The following is a 17,774-nucleotide window of genomic DNA, read 5'->3' on the forward strand; positions in this document are numbered from 1 at the left end:
AATGTTATTAAGGCGAATGGAATATTTAAATGAAATTAAAAAATAAAAGCAGTTTTATACCCTGTTTATTTAACCTCACAATTTAAATTAAATATTATTTGTAATGATCACCCCCCTTACAATAAATATACTATTGCTCAAAAGTGGCCTGGTACTTGCTCTTATAGACACCTTCAGGATCATATTTATCTAAAATTTCTTTCAGCACATCAGGCTTATTTTTCGAAAGGAACTTGAGCACGGTTTTTGCATGATCGGTCTGCTGATCTGTGCATTTGGCGCAGCCGGTGGTCAACGCTTCGGGCAAAGAAGCTGAAAAACATTCGTGATAAAATTGCAATAATTAACCAACCAGAAAACTTACTTTTAAGGGCAGTAGCATCGGGGGTGCACTTTCCTTTATCCAAAATGCAGTTCAAGTAGTTCTGCAGCAGTCGTTCACTGTGCAAGATCTGATCCAAATTGACGTGATCATACTCAGATGAATATTTGTCTTCGGGTCTTGCCACTACTGCAGCTGTCAAGCACAAGGAGACTACCAGAAGAGTGTTCATTTTTGTTGTGATTTTTGAACTGATTTGGATACAGCTTTTCTTATATTTATACTAAATTTGGTTGACAATAGGGGACGAAACATGTGTCAAATTTGACCTAATCATTCTTGTACATATTGACCAACCACCTTGAAAAATGAAACTTTGCAGTAACGTAACAGAAATCTTACTTCCGATAAATGTTTGCGTAGCGCAAATGTTTAAAAAGAAATTTGTAATAAATGTTACAGTTTATTGATCCTTTAATGACAGAATAAGGCTATGATTTATCACATGTATATAAAAAGTGGTTGATAGCCTGCAGTTTGGACCAATTGCATTGGTTTCATATTTTTGCACTTTATTCCATAGTAACAATTTAAATTTGCGGAATTATACAATTCTATATGTGTTTTAGTATAATAAAAATGTTGTTAACAAGGCAATATTCTTAGGTAATCCACCACGGAATTATATATAAACTTACCAGAGGTATTTTTGACATAGTCGTCTTTAAATTAATTACAAAATGAGGTTCATTTTAGCTATTTGTGTCATTTTGGTTGCAGTTTGTGCCAATGCAGATGACCAGGTTCCCCAGCTGAATCTGGATCTTATATTACAGAATGATCGTCTTCTGACTAGCTATGCCAACTGTCTTTTGGATAAAGGAAAATGCTCAGCTTCTGGATTATCTTTGAAAAGTGAGTAAATGTATCACAATTTTGTTTTAAACTAAAACTGTGTGTTATCTTAGAGAGACTTCCTGAAGCAATCAAAACCGGGTGTGGTGATTGTTCAAAGGAGGAAAAGGAGTATGCTAAACAAATTGTCAAGTTTTTGGTCAAAAACAAAAAGCCCATGCTTGAGGAAATCTTGAAGAAGTACGACCCTAATGGCACTTACAAGGCAAAATATCAACATATTTTAGAAAACTAGATTTTTATGTAATTCGTTAACTTCAATAAACTGTTTGTGTGCATAACTTAACTTGTTCCTTTACTGAACCTAGTTGTTCACAAAAAACATTTGTATGAACCAAATGATTCAATTGCATTATTTATTTCGAGCCAATGAATAGTTTAATTACATCTTTAAACGCACTAATTAATTGATGATGACCGTAATAAACGAACTTTCGTTGTATAATATTGCTAAATAGTACATTTTGGTAAAATTATAGTACAACTTTAAAATAATTAATGCGGAACGATCTATTATTAAATTTAAAATTCCCCATTGAGTGCAGTGTCGACTCGAAAACAAGAACCAACAAAAAAACTTAAATTCGGCTTACGTAAATCTTATGAAACCATGGGGCCGGGTTAGCATATTAAAAATTGGAATTTTACCAAATAAACAGATTTGTTTTCGAAGAAATCCACAGATGACGGGCGTATGTCGTAAAAAACCTGCTTGACGAATTACCCTCAATTATCCCATGACCTCAGCATGGTTGTTCAATTTTCCTTTACGTCGTTTTCCTAATATTTTCCCCTACTAGTTAATCAACGTAAATATCTGGCATGTATATATACGCACTGGTTGGCAAATGGTGATATAGTAGTTCTCTCACAGAAATTAAAACAGGTGAATCGGTAAAAACTAAAGAGTGCAAGATGAAAGTTTTCGTGTTCCTATTGGTGGCCATTTCGGCAGTTCTCGTCTACGGCAGACCGGACGACCAATACACCACCAAATATGACAACATCGATTTGGACCAAATTTTGCAAAGCGACAGATTGTTGAATAACTACATCAACTGCATTATGGATAGAGGAAAGTGCACTCCTGATGGACAAGAATTGAAAAGTAAGTTGAAGTTATACATTTTTTTTTCATTATATCTTCATTAATTTCCTACCATACCATACCATACCATACCATGGACATTAAGTTACTATTTTTTAGTGACAACTCAATGAAGTTTTAGATAGTGTATATGGCCTAAAACTACAAAATCATTTTAAAGGATTACAATACTTGCTCCAATATATTCAAAACTGATTTTTGTTTTAAAATTTAAGATGTACTTTAATTGTCAAATATGACTTAAATTTTGTTTGTTTCCATTTGCAGAGGTTTTGCCTGAAGCCCTGCAAACCGACTGTGCCAAATGCAACGAGAAACAGAAGGAAGGCGCCAAAAAAGTACTCCGCTTTTTGGTAAAGAACAAGAGACCAGTCTTCGATGAAGTCGCTGCCAAATTCGACCCAGAGAAGATCTACATCAACAAGTACAGGGCTGAATTCGAGAAGGAAGGAATCACTGTTTAAAATCAACTAATAAATTTGTTATAATAAAAGAAACACGCAACCTATATTGGTTAATAGAATAATACGTAAAAATGTAAATATTTGCTTGAAAAAATAATATAATATATTTCTCAGTTTGCACTTAAGACTTTTATTTAGAGCGTTTTATACGAATCTTAATTAAAATTATTCTGTTGTTAATTATATGCCAGTTACGATAATTATAAATTTAAATTTGATCGATTTACAAGAATTAAGAGTTAATCCAAAATATTCTTCGAGGTTGTTTATACTAACGCAGTTTTTGTTATGGCTTAAACTGGTTGCCCTTACATTTTTTATATGCATATTTTTAAGATTTCCGCCAAAAATTCCCACCATTATTTTTTCATTTTTGTTATAAATACAAAGAGAAGAAAACAATTAATTAATTGATTATATCCAAAGCTATAATCTAATACTAAACATGAAGGTTGTGCTAGTTTTTGTCTTCGTCTGTTTTTTGGGACTTAGTCATTCGTTCCCACAGGAAAAGTACACCAACAAATACGACAACATTAATTTAAGCAGCATCCTCAGCAACGACAGACTAGTTAATCAGTATATCAATTGTGTTTTGGGAAAAGGAAAATGCACAGCCGAAGGAACAGAACTTAAAAGTAAGTAAGAGTGTAATTTTTACTAATTATGATAATTAATTGTTGTAATTACAGAATACCTTCCCGACGCAATTAGGACAAACTGTGAAAAGTGCTCAACATTGCAACAGTCAGCAGCTAAAAGGGTCCTCCTACACCTTGCCCACAACAAAAGACCGCAATTCGACGAGCTCATCAAAAAATACGATCCCGAGGGAGTCTACAGATCAAAATACAGGGCACAATACGAAAGTGAAGGCATTGTTTTTTAAATTAATTCAATTAGCATAACTGCACAACAGTACAAATATCCTTTAACAAAAGTATGAAATGTGTGGACGTAATAAAAATGTTAACATAAAAATTATAACCTGTTTAATTTACGTGACCCCCGCGGTTTACAATAAAAATTGAACCTGATTAGGATTCTAATGTTCTGGTGCATTAGCAATGTCAGTGTACATGGTCAATGGTGGGATTTTCTTGTTTCTTTAATGCCACTTCTGGATTTCTTTGAATCATAATCTTTAAGGAGAAAAAGCATGTCAATATTTTTATGATAAAATGAGCATGTCATACTGATTTATTTTACTGTGTAAATATTATGTTATGGTAAGGTTGCTAATTAAGAAATTACGAAGAATTTTATATATTAATACTGATTGTTATAATAATATAATTGTTACATACTTTGTTAATTTGAATATGCTGAAGATATAAGACCTTATTGACTTTTAAAGGTGTAATGGGTAAGAAATGTAATTTTAATTTTCAAAGTAAATTTTTCAACATTACAAAAAGTCTTTTTGGAAGACTCGTTATAAAAATTAAGTGAGCAACTAAAACCACATATAATTTAACTGTAGTTTTGCTAACTTTTTTTTCACATAATTAAAACTTGCATAAAATCTGAAGCAAAAAATGTATAACAAAGTAATTTTTAAATATTTTGTTCGTTTGATTTTTACATTTGCTTTGTTACTCTATGAAGATATAAGAAATAGAAGTGTAGGTGCCACGTGGCTATTAAAGAGAGTTTATCACATTTTTTCTACGATCAAAACTATGCATTAGATCTGAAGAAAATACCATATAATAATATAATTAGTAGAGACTTTGGTTTTTCGACTTTTATATTCGATTAGATACTCCTTAAAGACATAAGAAGTAATACTGTAAGCGTAACTCAATGGCCTTTAAAGAGAGTTTATTACCTTTTCTCACACGATCAAAACTATGCGTTAGATCTGGTGAAAACACCGCATACTAACAACAAACACATAAATTTATTATTGTTATTAAAATTCAAGATGCACCTAACATATTGTGTATTCTGGTCGGATGTGAGGCAAAGCGAATATAATTTTCCCACTGTCTCTTTAACTGAAATCTGGATTGCCCAAAGAAGTATTTCGCAACTGCATTTACAAAAGCCGCAAGCCCAGGGCATCAGTCGCAACATTAACCACTTGTCGATTTTACCCACGTGCGCAATTTTTAGGAATCCAATATGTAATAACATTTTTCCATTTCGGCTTAACCAATAAAAATCCCCCCTTGTGTTACAAAACAATATAAAACGGCCAACCAAAAATGTCAACAATTAGTGTATTGAAACGTCGTGGTGAATGAAAATGAATGTGCTAATTTTAGCGGTTGGTTTAGCGTTGTTAGTTGGCTTGGTGTGTGGCAGACCCGAAGAAAAGTACACCACAAAATACGACAATGTCGATTTGGATCAAATTTTGAAGAGCGACAGGCTCATGAAGAACTACATCAACTGCATTATGGACAGGGGAAGGTGCACGTCCGACGGAGCGGAGCTCAAACGTATGTACATTTTTTTGAGTCAAGTATTTCAAGACCCACAAATAAGCCATCCTTTTAATTAACCATTTAAATATATTTAAAAAATATCATTTTAAAGGTGTTCTTCCGGACTCGCTCAGGACTGACTGTTCAAAATGCAGCGAGAAGCAAAAGGAAGGAAGCAAAAAGGTGCTGCGACACCTAATAAAGAACAAACGGAAATGGTTTGACGAACTCTCAGCCAAATATGATCCGGAAGGCATCTACATCACAAAATACCGGGAAGAATTCGCCAAAGAAGGAATTATTTTGTAAATCTGATTAGTTATTATTTGATATCGTTGTCTGTGGTCTTGTTTACGTCTGAAAGTAAATTATATATAATTTTAATTAACAATTAACCGTTTTATTAAAGTAATTTAGCATTCCTTGCATCATTACAATTCCTTATTAGCTGTACACTCATAATTTTATTACGGTCACATGACTGACACAATATTTAATAATACTGCAATTATTATTTCTAAATGGTAACATCATTAAATAATGATAACAATATAAAGTAATATAAAATTTAAACATACCTATTCGTACAAGAAGGATGAATCAAAATAGTTGCACTAATTAAAAGACTTTCGTTTGGAATATATAAACCATATTGCTTTGATTTCGATGAAATCGAAATTGAATTTTGAAACCTGCGTAATGAAGTTACACAGTTAATTGGTTATATTTCATGATAATTATTATAATATGCTAATAATCACGGTATATAGGCCCATTCTTTACTTGCATTACGAATGCGTCTATTGCGTCACGGCGATACGAAGAACTGGATGGGTATCGTTACGGTAATCAGATTAAACGACTTTTAGATGACTTTTTGGATAATAATCGTTTAATGACCGAAATCTCCACACAGGGTCGAACTTTAAATTTGATATTTTAAATGAATGTTCAATAATATTCTATAATTTATCAATATTTGTGAAGGTAATTGAGAATTATTTACTTTTCAAATTTAAAAATGCATTTTAATATTTACATTTTGATTTTACGTTTACTTTTAGTCTGGACAATATTTAAATAAAAATGTGTTATTTTTTAATATATTAAAAAATATAAAATCAAAAAACTAAGATAAGCAAAATAACGTGTTTATAATGACAACAAGGTTTGAATATTGGTGAAACAAATCTAAAACCCGAAACATCTAAGACTTCTTTAGTTCGACCCTGTCTCTAACTGCGATTATTTCCCCACCTGCGTATTTTAGAAAATTTTAGAGCCACTATATATACTTAAAGGGTCATGTTATAACGCATCAATGTACTATTTTGAAACCATGAAGACCTTTACAGTGATTTTTACCATTCTGGTGGTTGCTTATGTGGTCGTTGGAAGACCTCAAGATCAATACACCACCAAGTACGACAATATCGACATAGATCGCATTTTAAAGAACGAAAGACTGTTGAAGAACTACGTTAACTGTGTCCTGAGCAAAGGAAAGTGTTCGCCGGAAGGAAGTGAACTGAAACGTAAGTAAAGTTGTTGTTTTTTTGTTGTCAGTTAATACAATAATTAAATTTTCAGGTCTTCTTCCCGAAGCCATAAAAACCGACTGTTTGAAATGTAACGACAGACAGAAACAAAACACCAGAAAAGTGTTGGTATATTTAGGCAAAAACAGGCGTCAATATTTTGACGAGGTGTTGGCCAAATTTGATGGTGATAGGACCTACCGCAACAAGTACAAATCTGAGTTCGCCAAGGAAGGAATAAGTGTTTAAGAGTTTGCTGATGCTTTAGTGTATTTATTGTTTTCTAATAAAAAATTATAAGTCAAAATTCAGTTATTTATGACATAATTGTAATTCATAAATCGGTTACCTAATTTAAACGACCTCTATAACACAAACACAAAGTTATTAAAAATTAAAAAACCATAAATTAAAATAAGTTGTGTAACATTTTTGTAATGACAATAATGTTCGAGTATTATTGAAAAAACAAACCTAAGACTGAAACAGAAAATCCAATAAACCCATGAAGTTCTTTTACTTAAGATTTTTTAATATCAACTTTGGCTCTAACTGTGATTCTCCACCTACATATTTCAGAAAATCTCATAGACAATAAATAAACCTAAAGGGCCATGTCATAATAAATTAATACATAATTTTGAAATCATGAGGACGTTTATAGTGATTTTCATCGTTCTGGTGATAGTTTATGTGGTCCTTGGAAGACCTCAAGAGCAATACACCATTAAACACGCCGGCACAGATATCGACCGCATTTTAAAGAACGAGAGACTGTTGAAGAATTATGTTAATTGTATGACGTGAAAGGGAAAGTGTTCTCCAGAAGGGGCTGAAAAGTAAAGTTGTTTTTCCTTTGTTGTCAACAAACAAAATAATTACGTTTTCACATTTTCCTCCTGAAGCCACAAAACCGTCTGTTCTAAATGTAACGACAGAAAGAAACAAAGCACCAGAAATGTGTTGTTATATTTAGGCAAAAACAGGGGTCCATATTTCGACAATATATTGGCCAAAGTTGATAATGTCAGAACCTACCACAAGAAGTACAAAGGAAGGAATAAATGTTTAAAAGTGTTTTCAAATAAATAATCATACATCAAAATTCAGTTTTATTATTTATGACATAATTGCAATTCATAATTCGTGTGTCACCTAATTTAAACGTCCGCTAAAACGTGAAATTCCCTCTAAAATTGAAAAGCACACGGCAATTATCTGCCATACATGTACTTACTTTGTCTTCATAAAAGATATTAATTAGCATTATTTATTAAAATTGGTAGGTATTTAAATAATAGACTGCTACGACGGATGTGCCATGTTAGAATCTTTATATAAACATTAATCGCTACCTCATTGTTATTCAGTTCCGTGGATATAACAAATATGTTGGGTAAATTGGTCATTTGTTTAGTGATTGCGGGAGTAGTTTTGGCTGAGAAGTACACCACGAAGTACGACAACATCGATTACAATGAAATCATTAGTAGTGAACGTTTGCTGAAGAACTATGTCAACTGTCTTATGGAAAGAGGACCGTGCAGTCCCGATGGAGCTGAACTCAAACGTAAGTTTACATTTTTACTATTTCCTAGAACTACCTCTGTTAGCTAATTTGGAATTTTGGTAGTTTATCCTGAAAAACTCAACATTTAATGACTCCACCTTTATTACCAGTGTTAACTTTTAGGTGTCCTCCCTGACGCGTTGGAAACGGAGTGCTCCAAGTGCTCAGATGTTCAGAGAAACGGAGTCAAAAAAGTTGTAGCTCATCTGATTAAAAATAAGCAGGACATGTGGGAAGACTTGCAAAAGAAATATGATCCTGAAGGCAAATACATGGTCAAATATCAAGAGCAGTTGAAGGCGGATGGACTTCTTTAAAATCTCGCAATGATGAAAATCTGTGTGCGCTTTGAAATACCTCAAACTAATATTTTATTACTTAACACTAAATAAAACAACAATTATGTGCATATGGTTTATTTTGTATTACCCAAGTACTATATTATTAGTATTACTATTCTTATATGAGTCCAGTTGTATTGAGAAACAATCACATTTAAAATAATACATTAATAAAAGTACCGTTATCAATTATGATGATATCACTGAAATAATATGCTAATTAGAAACTGGATTTAGTATACATGTGTCAGTCTAACAAGATTATCACAGAATTAGACCAATCTCATTGGTTTTTCTTCCTCGCTTGATAGGCCTTGAAGTAAATGCCTTCGGGATCGTACTTTTCGGCGATTTCGTCGAACCAGGCTTTACGATTTTCGATCAAGAAGTCCAAGATCCTTCTCATGGCGTACGACTGTTCGGTACCGCACTTCGAGCAGTCCGATTTGAGTGCGTCAGGGATATTTTCTGAAATCAATAAAGATTAATTAAAATCGATGGCAAGTGGATTAGGATTAATAAATAATGGCGTTATCGTAAACCCGTTTAAAACGTCCCCAAGGTGAGCTTCTTGGGAAGTTTCGCAGAAGAACGAATGTGTTATGTAAATGGCAATGTTCATGCTGACACGGGCATATGGACAAGTTCATTTGCGAATAATTTTTTCATTTTTACAAGAAAACTGATCGTAATCGTGCATATTTTTAAACGAACATAAATTTTATTTATGGGGGAAGAAAAAGTTGCAGAATTTTTTATTAGATACGTCACATCTAACAAAAAACGACAAAAATAAAGTCTTACGTTTAATCTTTTTTCCATCTTCCGTACAAGGTCCCACATCTAATATACAATCACCATATTTTTCCATTAAAGGTTCATCCTTCAAGATATCGTCCAGTTTTATTCCGTCATACTGGATTTCGAATAACTGAGCACTAATTACTGCTTGCAACGTAAACACGAGAACAATTAAGGTTAAATGATTCATTTTTAACATTTCTGAATCGAAAACAAGAACTATATGTGGAAATTTACCCGTAAATGCTGCATTTATACGAGACTTGATGTTCATTATTATTCATACATTGATTGTACTGATAATATTGTATTTATTTTTTTTTTTTTTTTTTTCTTGTCTGTGATGTGGTATATGAATCTTAACATGTATAATTGTACACTTGATGCATATTTAATCACTCTAAAAAGTGACTAACAATAAATCTAGTATTTGTTATGAATATTGTATTTTCCTTTTAATACTTTCTCTTTTATGCTAAATTTGCTTTATATAGTTAGATATATTTCGATAATAAATGAGTCAAATGAGCAAAACTAGAGGCTGATTATCCCTTCCTATATATGGATTTTTTAACAAAACTTATTTATAAAATTACATAAATTTAATAATTAATTATTTCATAAATTAAATCATAAAAATTTAACATTTGCAGCGGTGACTTTGTGTGAACAATGGATCCACGGGATGTCCCCATTGAAATTCCTCTCGCAATTCGAATCATGCATCCGCCATCCCATCTTGAATACAAATACCTCGAATTATTTTATTTTAATAAGCCACGCACCAATAAATAAACCAGTAAATACAAATAACCGATTGAACAGCCATGAGATTTATGGTGGTCTTATTATTTATTTGTTTTTGTGGCGGGTCACCGCAAAAATACATATCCAAATACGATCACATAAACGTCGAATTGTTGCTAAAGAACGATCGACTGCTGAAGAATTACATCGACTGCTTTTTGGACAAGCAAAAGTGCACGCCGCTCGGGATGGAAATCAAAAGTAAATAGAACAGTGTGCATAGTGATCGAGTCTCAGTTGTATGTTCCAGAAAATATACCGGAGGCACTCAAAAACGGGTGCGCCAGATGCAGCGACGACCAGAAAACGGCGTTCAAGAGAATAATCAGACACCTGGCTAAGAACAGGAGGGATTGGCTGAACGAACTGACCGATAGATATGATCCCAACGAAGAATTTCAAAAAAGATACCACTATCTATTCGCCATTACCAATTAACCGATTTAATTATGTTAACTAATGTTTGTTGACTATATAATTAAGAAGGATTGTTTGTTTGAAGGTCGATAATTGTATAATGAATATAATATGGCATATCTTGTAAAAAATCACTATGATTGGCTACATCACAATATGCATCAAGGTGAGAAATAAATAACGTACGTACATTGCTATTGTCTTAGATTTATTCTTCGTTTAACGGTAATTTGTATTATATTAGTTCAAATCAAGTAATCAAAGATGCATATTATAGTTTTAAATGTTTGCCACTCACGTATTTAAATTTAACATAAATATGTGTTAATGTTTCCATTGTTTAATCAAAATGATAAAGGAATTTTACACACTACTACTACTAATTGTTACCAAATAGATTAAAATCTTGTTTCGTGGTGCAACATCTCACGACATTAAAATTCTGTCATTTCCATATAACATTATAAATATGCTAATAATTAAATAATTAGCCAATTTTTTATTATGCTTACGAAAAAACTCCCCACATAAGACACGAGGAGATATTATATATATATATATTCGAAATAAAAAGATTCCACATTTACTAAACACTTCAAAGTAGTAAAGTAATCATGAAATTCGTTGTGATATTATTGGGACTAGTGTGTGCGGTGTATGCAGAAGAGAAGTACACCACCAAATATGATAACATCAATTTGGACGAAATTTTGAAAAGTGATAGATTGTCGAAAAGGTATCTGGACTGTGTGTTGGACAAAGTTAAGTGCACACCAGACGGAGAAGACTTGAAAAGTAAGTATTAATTGCCTCCTCCTCTAGGTTTACTATAACACTATATTAATTGATTTCAGAACATATTCCTGATGCTCTGCAGACCAACTGTTCCAAATGTTCTGAAAAACAATTCGCAGCTGTGAAAAAAGTACTGGCCCATTTGATCGAAAACAAAAGGGAATGGTACGACGAACTGGCCGCCAAGTACGATCCTGAGGGAAACTACAAAAAGATGTATTACGAACAATACAAAAAGGAAGGTCTTAATCTCTAAAGAATGCATTGTTATTTATTTTATTACAATTATTTATGTATATTTTTGTGTAATATATTCGAAATAAGACTAGCTTGAATTTTATTACTTTCATACACATCAGTGTATGACCTATACAACTTATTTAAATTCGAAAAGTAATTTAAGGAGACAAATTTGAATATCCGTTATGTAATTTACACTCAATGGATAGCTGAAATGATTTTATCTTGGGCATCTATTCATAATATTATAGACACTTAGTTTAAAAGGGGTATAAACTGTACTGCCATATGGAAAATCTAGCTGTAGGAAATTGAAAAATTAAAATGAATTTGGTGCAACTGGTGACTCAATTAGGATTATACTCTGTAAATTACTTCAGTAAAAAGCTTTTTTTAACTTACACTTTAATTCAGTCCTTGTTTTTTGACACTGTTGGGCTTCTTTTGCCCTAGATCCTGTGACAAACTAGCAACTTGGACTTCCAATTTCATTGTAGCAACTAGGTGATCAATATCATACAAATTAAACTATCATGTTTCTACTCAATTGTTTCTTAAGAATTCTTCTGTGGTGCTTGTATATTTTAAAAAGAAACTGCAAGACGACCACCACGGTGATTATGTACATAAGCAATTCCACATCCGACGTCAGTTTCACTTCTTGATCTTGTACAATGAAACGAGAGTTCATATCACTTTTAGTAACATCTTGATAAGTAGATCTAAAGCTTCCCATTTTTATTTGACTCTTTCTCACATCAGACTCACAGTTAATCACTTTTGCATATGTTACTCGCTTAACTCTGTATTGAATATTAATAATAATGTAATTACAATTAGGATTGGAACTAAACCTAAGTAGGTCACGACATACTTGAATGATTAAATATAACACATGTGCGAAGCAATTTTAAATGTAAATATTATTTGTTTTATTAAAGAATTTAGACTTTCGCTTTTGTTCTTTTAAACTTTTGGGTTTCGTCGTGTTTTTACATGATTAATTATAGGATGATGTTTAGATCTTCTTATTAAGATTCTGTCTCCCAGCAGGTGATCACAGTAAATTGACATGAGTTTGAAGTTTAATCACTGACAGTTAATTTATAAAAGCAAAAAAAAACTTAAGCCTTAAGTACTGTCCCCTACAGGAATATTGGTGATGATAAACTTTTAAATTAAGAGATGTTTAAAAAGATATGTGGATTATCTCTTGGAAAAAGATAAGGACATACCAGAAGGAGTAAACTTGAAAAGTAAGTACCATTTATTTGATTCAATCTGTACATTTTATATATAATTTATTCTTATAAGTACTGATTAAAAGGGCTGAATCCCAAAAATAGTTTTAAGAGGATATGTCATCTAATGGGAAATAAGTAAATCATTGATTTTGATAATGATTTTTATTTATTTTTCAAATATTCTTAATATTTTACATATTAAAATGCAAACTGTTTAAAGTTTTTACAGCTTAATAATTATCCAATGGTAACACTTTGTTGAATTTTAGGATAAGAATTGCAGTCAGCTCTTACAACTGAGTATTTCCAAAGGGTAAAAAATATTGATTAAACATTTAAAATCATACATCTGTTAGTTTATTTTCAACTGGATAACAAAGTGGTAAAATTTTGATGTGCTACCTAATAATATGTTTAACATTTGATGAACTCATCCAATTCTCCTCTCCTTTTGCCTTCTGGGTCGTATTTTTTGACAAGAGGATCAAAACATTCAGCCAGGTGGTTTTGTTTCACGTGGCACAACACCTCCTGAATAGCTTTGGTCAGCTTGTCGTTACATTTGGAACATTTGGTTTCGATTGCGTCGGGAAGATACTCTGCAAAACACATCATTAAAAAACCGATTGTATTTTAGAAATGAGAACTTACTCTTTAATTCGGTGCACTCCTTGGTTTTAGGGGCGTTAGGTTTGTCCAAGATGCAATCGCAGTTGGCAAGCAACAACCTCTTGTTGCCCAACAATTGAGTGTACGCCTCAGGGTTCACATTTTCGGGATAATGCAATTCGTCACAGGTGACAGCCACAAAGGCGCAAACCGCAATAAGTGCTACGAAGGATTTCATATTTGCTATTTTTGTTTACCAATTGAAGGTACACTGAATTCACACACAAATGCATACAAATTTATATGTTCCAAAATTATTTGGTGGGGGTTGTGATTCCCAAATGATATATTCAAAAAATTAAATAAATCAAGAAACCAGTTAGATAATGCATATCGTTTTTTTTTTTTTTGGACTGATCTGCATGACGATAATGCATCTCAATTAGTTGCAGGAATTTAGTCGTTTTGGTTGGATCGTGTCTCGGTCTGTTATTTTCAATTTCATTTATTAGATGTGTATCAGAATGTTTTGTTTCCCATGGACCTGCACTACTAGAGGCAGTACTTTTTGTAAAAGGTAAAAATTTATTGTTACAATTTCAGTTCAATTTTTTCAACTGTAATAAATTTAACCAACGACACTAAAAATAGAATATTAAATACGAATTTCTAAGTTCTAAGTTCATGAAATATTTCTGTTTTACTAAAATGAGGGACGTCAAAAGCTTTACTCAAAACTTGCACAATAAAATTCTATTATTTTTATTTCATTAATAGCTTCAAAATAATTCTATTTACAGATTTAAATTAAGAGTATTATATATTGTCTGTAGTGTTCTACATATTTTTTCTTTTTATTTTTATTTCATGTAGTTACCATAAATTAGGAAATTTTATTAAAATTTGAATTGTAACTTTCTCAAAATTATAAATTTTGGTGAATTATTTTCAATACAAAAATTTATTTTGTTATTATCTAACGTGGATTATATTTTGATTTCAAATCATTTCTTTTTTGCTAAAAAAAAAATAAATTCTATTTAATGTTGCCTTTCAGAGAATTCAATAACAAGTTATTTTAAATAATAATTAATAGCAACAACATCATTTATATGTTTTTATTTAACTAAGGAAGATACAATCACAACAAATCAACAATATGCAAATAATTATTAATTGTGATTTTAAAACTCAATAAACAAAACGTCTTCTATCATCTTAACTTACGTGTATACAGGTAAATTGATTTATTTATGGCAACACAAGGTCAAAAAATATGTATTATTAAATCTGGAGTAAACAATTTCACGTGTTGACTCCAAGAAGAAACTGTACAAACATTAAGATTTCCACACCGAATTCTTTACACTAATTGGGTCCAATCTACGCATCAATTAACCAATCAATGTTAAACGTTATCGTACCGGAAGAAATTGATACCCGAGTACCAAGAATTTCGTCACAACTAAATTACTTCAAGCCGTATTTGCAAACTAGTTATCTAAAATAGAAGAGGTTGTTGGCCTCTAATTTTTCTTATATATACCATAGACATTGAAATTCTTTACAAAAACGAAAATAGTTCATCATGAAGGCAGTGCTCATCTTACTGGTTACCGTCGGTGTTGCTCTAGGCCAACAATACACAGACAAGTACGATAACATCGACTTGGACCAGATATTGAGAAGTGAACGGTTACTCGCGAATTATGTGAACTGCTTGTTGGATAAAGGAAAATGTACTCCAGATGGTGCCGAATTGAAAAGTAAGTACCATCAGCAAAATTAGCAGTTCTCAGAAAAACTGCAATAATTGATTAAACTGAATGTAATTATAATTACCAATTATATATTATATTAACAGTCTGACACAAACATTAGTAATGTAAATATCAATTTAGCTGAAATAAAAAATGGATTAAAATAAAAAAAATATATGATAAATACACATTGACTAATGGTACATATTTTATAATTGCAAGTAATTTTATTTTGATTGATAATTATATCGTAATTACTTTTCATTTAGTCTCCATGTATTTATACTGGAACATGTTTAAATATTTTATTTTCAAAATTCATAAATTATTCATTATAATTATTAAATTGAAACAAATTATTATGAACAATTTCTTTAATACACAGACTGTGTCGATATTAAACTACGTCAAATAATTAGTACTATATTTAAACTAACTATCCTTTCCCTATAATTATATATTTGAGTTGGTTAACCACCATAAATTAATGTAATAAGTAGTACACACATTGATGTCATCACTTCATTAATTGTTTCCCACCTTTTTTGTCCACTCCAAGGTGTATGATAAAATACGGTACTTGAATTCAAAATTGCACAAAATATGAAAATTCAATTGCAAAATATGTGCAATTAATAATGAAATTAATGTAATAAGAAAGGACGTACGCAAAAATTAAATATAACCATTACACCACCACCGGACATAACAATATCTACCCTATTTACATTGACCCTAATCTACATCCTGATCTTGTTTTAATTGCAGAACATCTAAGTGAAGCTCTCGCAAACAACTGCAGCAAATGTACCGACAGACAAAGGGCCGGCTCTCGAAAAGTTCTGCACCACATTCTTGCCACCCACCGCGACTGGTGGAGCCAACTAGAAGCGAAATACGACCCCCAAGGCAACTACAGGAAGAGATACGAGGCTGAATTGAAAGCTGAAGGCATCCAGATATAATTTAATTAATATGTACATATTTGTTATTAAAAATTAAAAAGCTATTAATTTATTTGTGTGTATTAATTAATGCATTTAAATAATTGAACAAAGTTTTCTCATTACAATACTTATTGGATAAATGTAAACAAGTTGTTTTTTCATCTATTCTGGCCTGCTTCAATTTCGGTAAATATTAATTGGTAATTCGATAAATCTGAATATTACATCACATTGGAATTTCTTCAAATTAATAAATATTCAATAATTATATGGATGTAATGAATATTCATTAAAAACTTAAATTAACATATAAATTTTTAAATGAATTTTTTCGGGTTTTTCGGTCATTAAAAATGGGATGAAAATGCATAATGTTAGTTCAAATTCCGAACCTTAATCTTAATATTATACATAACAAAATAACCGGTAATAATATAACGCGTAATTAAAAATGACACAGTTTTATTATTAAACATATTGAAAAACGAAAAGTTATTGTTTATTATGTAACCTACAGTGGCGCCTATATAATTAAAGACGCGACCTCAAATACTAAATACCTAATATTTTATTATAGTTAAGAAAGAATACATTGTTGTAAATATGTTTATGGGATTCTAAAAGGTGCATCGTCCAATAGCAATTATAAGCCTCTAAAATTATATTGTTTTTGTCTAATGTTTAAAATGTTTAACTTTAAAATAAACAAATTTACATAGCATAAAATTTTTGTGAATACTAAACTACGACTCTTTTGTAGCAGATAATATGAATTATTTTATAAATGAGAATACCAATTGCAATAAATATATTAGCAAAATAAATTTTAATAAAAAATGTTGCATAAATTAAACAAAAATGCATCAACAACGAAACTTGTAAGCCAGTAATCAAACTAATATTACCAAATTCCTTGAGAAATTAATAAAACAAAATAAATTGTTCTATAAGAACATTACAAGCTCTCCAAATTTTGAAGCTGGTACCTTTGAGTGTAAATTTGTTTAGCACAGTGAAATTAGTCATGATTGTGTGCAAGGACGAAATCTGGTTAAAATTCTTGATCAAATAGATCAAAACAGTTTTACTGTGACAACCAAATACTGCCTTGTAAATTCTACTGTTCAGTTTTTTATTCAATCAGCACATAATCCTTGCGAAATATATTAACAAAAATTTAATTTTTTATGTCAAGGGTCATCAAATGAGGATTTTATTATGATAACTATGTTTTAACCCATCAAAATATATAAATACTTCACTATCTTCAACAAATAAGATCCATTTTAATAACAAATTCGATATGTTGGTATACAATATAGAAAGTAAAAAATTGCAGTTTTTTATGCAAGATAAAACAATTTGGCCATTATTGCAATGAATCATCTTATTAACAAAAAACAAACATTACACTAATAGATGGCAAACTAGCATAAAATACAAATTATCCTTAATGTACGCATG

The 17,774-nt window shown here is 31.2% G+C and overlaps 11 protein-coding genes across 12 annotated transcripts in view; 8 read left to right on the forward strand and 3 right to left on the reverse strand.

The window, feature by feature from the left end:
* LOC109595886 (ejaculatory bulb-specific protein 3) overlaps positions 1–1,523 on the forward strand; it is a 117,866-nt gene extending 116,343 nt beyond the window's left edge. The window contains exons 3-4 of the mRNA XM_049961325.1: positions 1,103–1,237; positions 1,291–1,523. Coding sequence (XP_049817282.1) covers positions 1,103–1,237; positions 1,291–1,472 — 317 coding nt within the window. The 3' untranslated portion in view covers positions 1,473–1,523. The remainder of the gene's footprint in view (positions 1–1,102; positions 1,238–1,290) is intronic.
* On the reverse strand, positions 50–639 carry LOC109595908 (allergen Tha p 1). The gene is made up of 2 exons (XM_020011344.2): positions 365–639; positions 50–312 (listed from the first exon to the last, which is right to left on the reverse strand). Exons 1-2 carry the CDS (start codon positions 552–554, stop codon positions 131–133), a joined length of 372 nt encoding a protein of 123 aa, XP_019866903.2. The 5' UTR covers positions 555–639; the 3' UTR covers positions 50–130.
* A 576-nt stretch (positions 1,524–2,099) lies between the features above and the next one.
* LOC109595897 (ejaculatory bulb-specific protein 3) lies at positions 2,100–2,929 on the forward strand. The gene is made up of 2 exons (XM_020011332.2): positions 2,100–2,345; positions 2,613–2,929. The coding sequence occupies exons 1-2, from the start codon at positions 2,153–2,155 to the stop codon at positions 2,807–2,809; spliced, it is 390 nt and encodes a 129-aa protein (XP_019866891.1). The 5' UTR covers positions 2,100–2,152; the 3' UTR covers positions 2,810–2,929.
* Positions 2,930–2,983: 54 nt separating this feature from the next.
* LOC109595887 (ejaculatory bulb-specific protein 3-like) lies at positions 2,984–3,715 on the forward strand. Its single transcript, XM_049961324.1, has 2 exons — positions 2,984–3,447; positions 3,502–3,715. The coding sequence occupies exons 1-2, from the start codon at positions 3,255–3,257 to the stop codon at positions 3,696–3,698; spliced, it is 390 nt and encodes a 129-aa protein (XP_049817281.1). The 5' UTR covers positions 2,984–3,254; the 3' UTR covers positions 3,699–3,715.
* Positions 3,716–5,020: 1,305 nt separating this feature from the next.
* On the forward strand, positions 5,021–7,093 carry LOC109595898 (uncharacterized). The gene is made up of 4 exons (XM_049967865.1): positions 5,021–5,256; positions 5,354–5,547; positions 6,512–6,776; positions 6,832–7,093. The coding sequence occupies exons 1-4, from the start codon at positions 5,055–5,057 to the stop codon at positions 7,026–7,028; spliced, it is 858 nt and encodes a 285-aa protein (XP_049823822.1). The 5' UTR covers positions 5,021–5,054; the 3' UTR covers positions 7,029–7,093.
* A 1,055-nt stretch (positions 7,094–8,148) lies between these two features.
* Positions 8,149–8,758, forward strand: LOC126265256 (ejaculatory bulb-specific protein 3-like). Its single transcript, XM_049965958.1, has 2 exons — positions 8,149–8,349; positions 8,473–8,758. The coding sequence occupies exons 1-2, from the start codon at positions 8,169–8,171 to the stop codon at positions 8,664–8,666; spliced, it is 375 nt and encodes a 124-aa protein (XP_049821915.1). The 5' UTR covers positions 8,149–8,168; the 3' UTR covers positions 8,667–8,758.
* Positions 8,750–9,755, reverse strand: LOC109595901 (ejaculatory bulb-specific protein 3). Its single transcript, XM_020011336.2, has 2 exons — positions 9,495–9,755; positions 8,750–9,158 (listed from the first exon to the last, which is right to left on the reverse strand). Exons 1-2 carry the CDS (start codon positions 9,688–9,690, stop codon positions 8,974–8,976), a joined length of 381 nt encoding a protein of 126 aa, XP_019866895.1. The 5' UTR covers positions 9,691–9,755; the 3' UTR covers positions 8,750–8,973.
* Positions 9,756–10,303: 548 nt separating this feature from the next.
* LOC109595889 (ejaculatory bulb-specific protein 3) lies at positions 10,304–10,756 on the forward strand. The gene is made up of 2 exons (XM_020011325.2): positions 10,304–10,499; positions 10,549–10,756. The coding sequence occupies exons 1-2, from the start codon at positions 10,319–10,321 to the stop codon at positions 10,734–10,736; spliced, it is 369 nt and encodes a 122-aa protein (XP_019866884.2). The 5' UTR covers positions 10,304–10,318; the 3' UTR covers positions 10,737–10,756.
* Positions 10,757–11,325: 569 nt separating this feature from the next.
* LOC109595902 (ejaculatory bulb-specific protein 3) lies at positions 11,326–11,838 on the forward strand. Its single transcript, XM_020011338.2, has 2 exons — positions 11,326–11,510; positions 11,570–11,838. Exons 1-2 carry the CDS (start codon positions 11,330–11,332, stop codon positions 11,764–11,766), a joined length of 378 nt encoding a protein of 125 aa, XP_019866897.1. The 5' UTR covers positions 11,326–11,329; the 3' UTR covers positions 11,767–11,838.
* Positions 11,839–13,328: 1,490 nt separating this feature from the next.
* LOC109595899 (ejaculatory bulb-specific protein 3-like) lies at positions 13,329–13,873 on the reverse strand. Its single transcript, XM_020011334.2, has 2 exons — positions 13,646–13,873; positions 13,329–13,593 (listed from the first exon to the last, which is right to left on the reverse strand). The coding sequence occupies exons 1-2, from the start codon at positions 13,839–13,841 to the stop codon at positions 13,409–13,411; spliced, it is 381 nt and encodes a 126-aa protein (XP_019866893.1). The 5' UTR covers positions 13,842–13,873; the 3' UTR covers positions 13,329–13,408.
* A 135-nt stretch (positions 13,874–14,008) lies between these two features.
* On the forward strand, positions 14,009–16,380 carry LOC109595904 (ejaculatory bulb-specific protein 3). Of its 2 annotated transcripts, none has more exons than XR_007547048.1 (2): positions 14,009–14,180; positions 16,132–16,345. XR_007547048.1 is itself a non-coding variant. In XM_020011340.2 (2 exons), exons 1-2 carry the CDS (start codon positions 15,192–15,194, stop codon positions 16,326–16,328), a joined length of 375 nt encoding a protein of 124 aa, XP_019866899.1. In that variant the 5' UTR covers positions 14,691–15,191; the 3' UTR covers positions 16,329–16,380. The 2 variants fall into 2 exon arrangements, 1 of the variants encoding a protein (XP_019866899.1); XM_020011340.2 differs by lacking the exon at positions 14,009–14,180 and adding an exon at positions 14,691–15,369 and having other exon boundaries at positions 16,132–16,380.
* Positions 16,381–17,774: the final 1,394 nt, after the last annotated feature.

The sequence above is a fragment of the Aethina tumida genome, chromosome 1 (genome assembly GCF_024364675.1).
Source record: "Aethina tumida isolate Nest 87 chromosome 1, icAetTumi1.1, whole genome shotgun sequence".
In the NCBI taxonomy this organism is placed as follows: domain Eukaryota; kingdom Metazoa; phylum Arthropoda; class Insecta; order Coleoptera; family Nitidulidae; genus Aethina; species Aethina tumida.

Bases quoted from the DNA above. Each gene is read 5' to 3' on its own strand.
- LOC109595908 (XM_020011344.2), bottom strand. From the start codon at position 554: ATGAACACTCTTCTGGTAGTCTCCTTGTGCTTGACAGCTGCAGTAGTG. The intron at 313-364 runs GTAAGTTTTCTG...AATGTTTTTCAG, and splicing joins CGATGCTACTGCCCTTAAAA to CTTCTTTGCCCGAAGCGTTG.
- LOC109595897 (XM_020011332.2), top strand. From the start codon at position 2,153: ATGAAAGTTTTCGTGTTCCTATTGGTGGCCATTTCGGCAGTTCTCGTC. The intron at 2,346-2,612 runs GTAAGTTGAAGT...TTCCATTTGCAG, and splicing joins TGATGGACAAGAATTGAAAA to AGGTTTTGCCTGAAGCCCTG.
- LOC109595887 (XM_049961324.1), top strand. From the start codon at position 3,255: ATGAAGGTTGTGCTAGTTTTTGTCTTCGTCTGTTTTTTGGGACTTAGT. The intron at 3,448-3,501 runs GTAAGTAAGAGT...TTGTAATTACAG, and splicing joins CGAAGGAACAGAACTTAAAA to AATACCTTCCCGACGCAATT.
- LOC109595898 (XM_049967865.1), top strand. From the start codon at position 5,055: ATGAAAATGAATGTGCTAATTTTAGCGGTTGGTTTAGCGTTGTTAGTT. The intron at 5,548-6,511 runs TAAATCTGATTA...TGCGTATTTTAG, and splicing joins CCAAAGAAGGAATTATTTTG to AAAATTTTAGAGCCACTATA. The intron at 6,777-6,831 runs GTAAGTAAAGTT...TTAAATTTTCAG, and splicing joins GGAAGGAAGTGAACTGAAAC to GTCTTCTTCCCGAAGCCATA.
- LOC126265256 (XM_049965958.1), top strand. From the start codon at position 8,169: ATGTTGGGTAAATTGGTCATTTGTTTAGTGATTGCGGGAGTAGTTTTG. The intron at 8,350-8,472 runs GTAAGTTTACAT...GTTAACTTTTAG, and splicing joins CGATGGAGCTGAACTCAAAC to GTGTCCTCCCTGACGCGTTG.
- LOC109595901 (XM_020011336.2), bottom strand. From the start codon at position 9,690: ATGTTAAAAATGAATCATTTAACCTTAATTGTTCTCGTGTTTACGTTG. The intron at 9,159-9,494 runs GTAAGACTTTAT...TATTGATTTCAG, and splicing joins AGATGGAAAAAAGATTAAAC to AAAATATCCCTGACGCACTC.
- LOC109595889 (XM_020011325.2), top strand. From the start codon at position 10,319: ATGAGATTTATGGTGGTCTTATTATTTATTTGTTTTTGTGGCGGGTCA. The intron at 10,500-10,548 runs GTAAATAGAACA...TGTATGTTCCAG, and splicing joins GCTCGGGATGGAAATCAAAA to AAAATATACCGGAGGCACTC.
- LOC109595902 (XM_020011338.2), top strand. From the start codon at position 11,330: ATGAAATTCGTTGTGATATTATTGGGACTAGTGTGTGCGGTGTATGCA. The intron at 11,511-11,569 runs GTAAGTATTAAT...AATTGATTTCAG, and splicing joins AGACGGAGAAGACTTGAAAA to AACATATTCCTGATGCTCTG.
- LOC109595899 (XM_020011334.2), bottom strand. From the start codon at position 13,841: ATGAAATCCTTCGTAGCACTTATTGCGGTTTGCGCCTTTGTGGCTGTC. The intron at 13,594-13,645 runs GTAAGTTCTCAT...TGTGTTTTGCAG, and splicing joins GGAGTGCACCGAATTAAAGA to AGTATCTTCCCGACGCAATC.
- LOC109595904 (XM_020011340.2), top strand. From the start codon at position 15,192: ATGAAGGCAGTGCTCATCTTACTGGTTACCGTCGGTGTTGCTCTAGGC. The intron at 15,370-16,131 runs GTAAGTACCATC...TTTTAATTGCAG, and splicing joins AGATGGTGCCGAATTGAAAA to AACATCTAAGTGAAGCTCTC.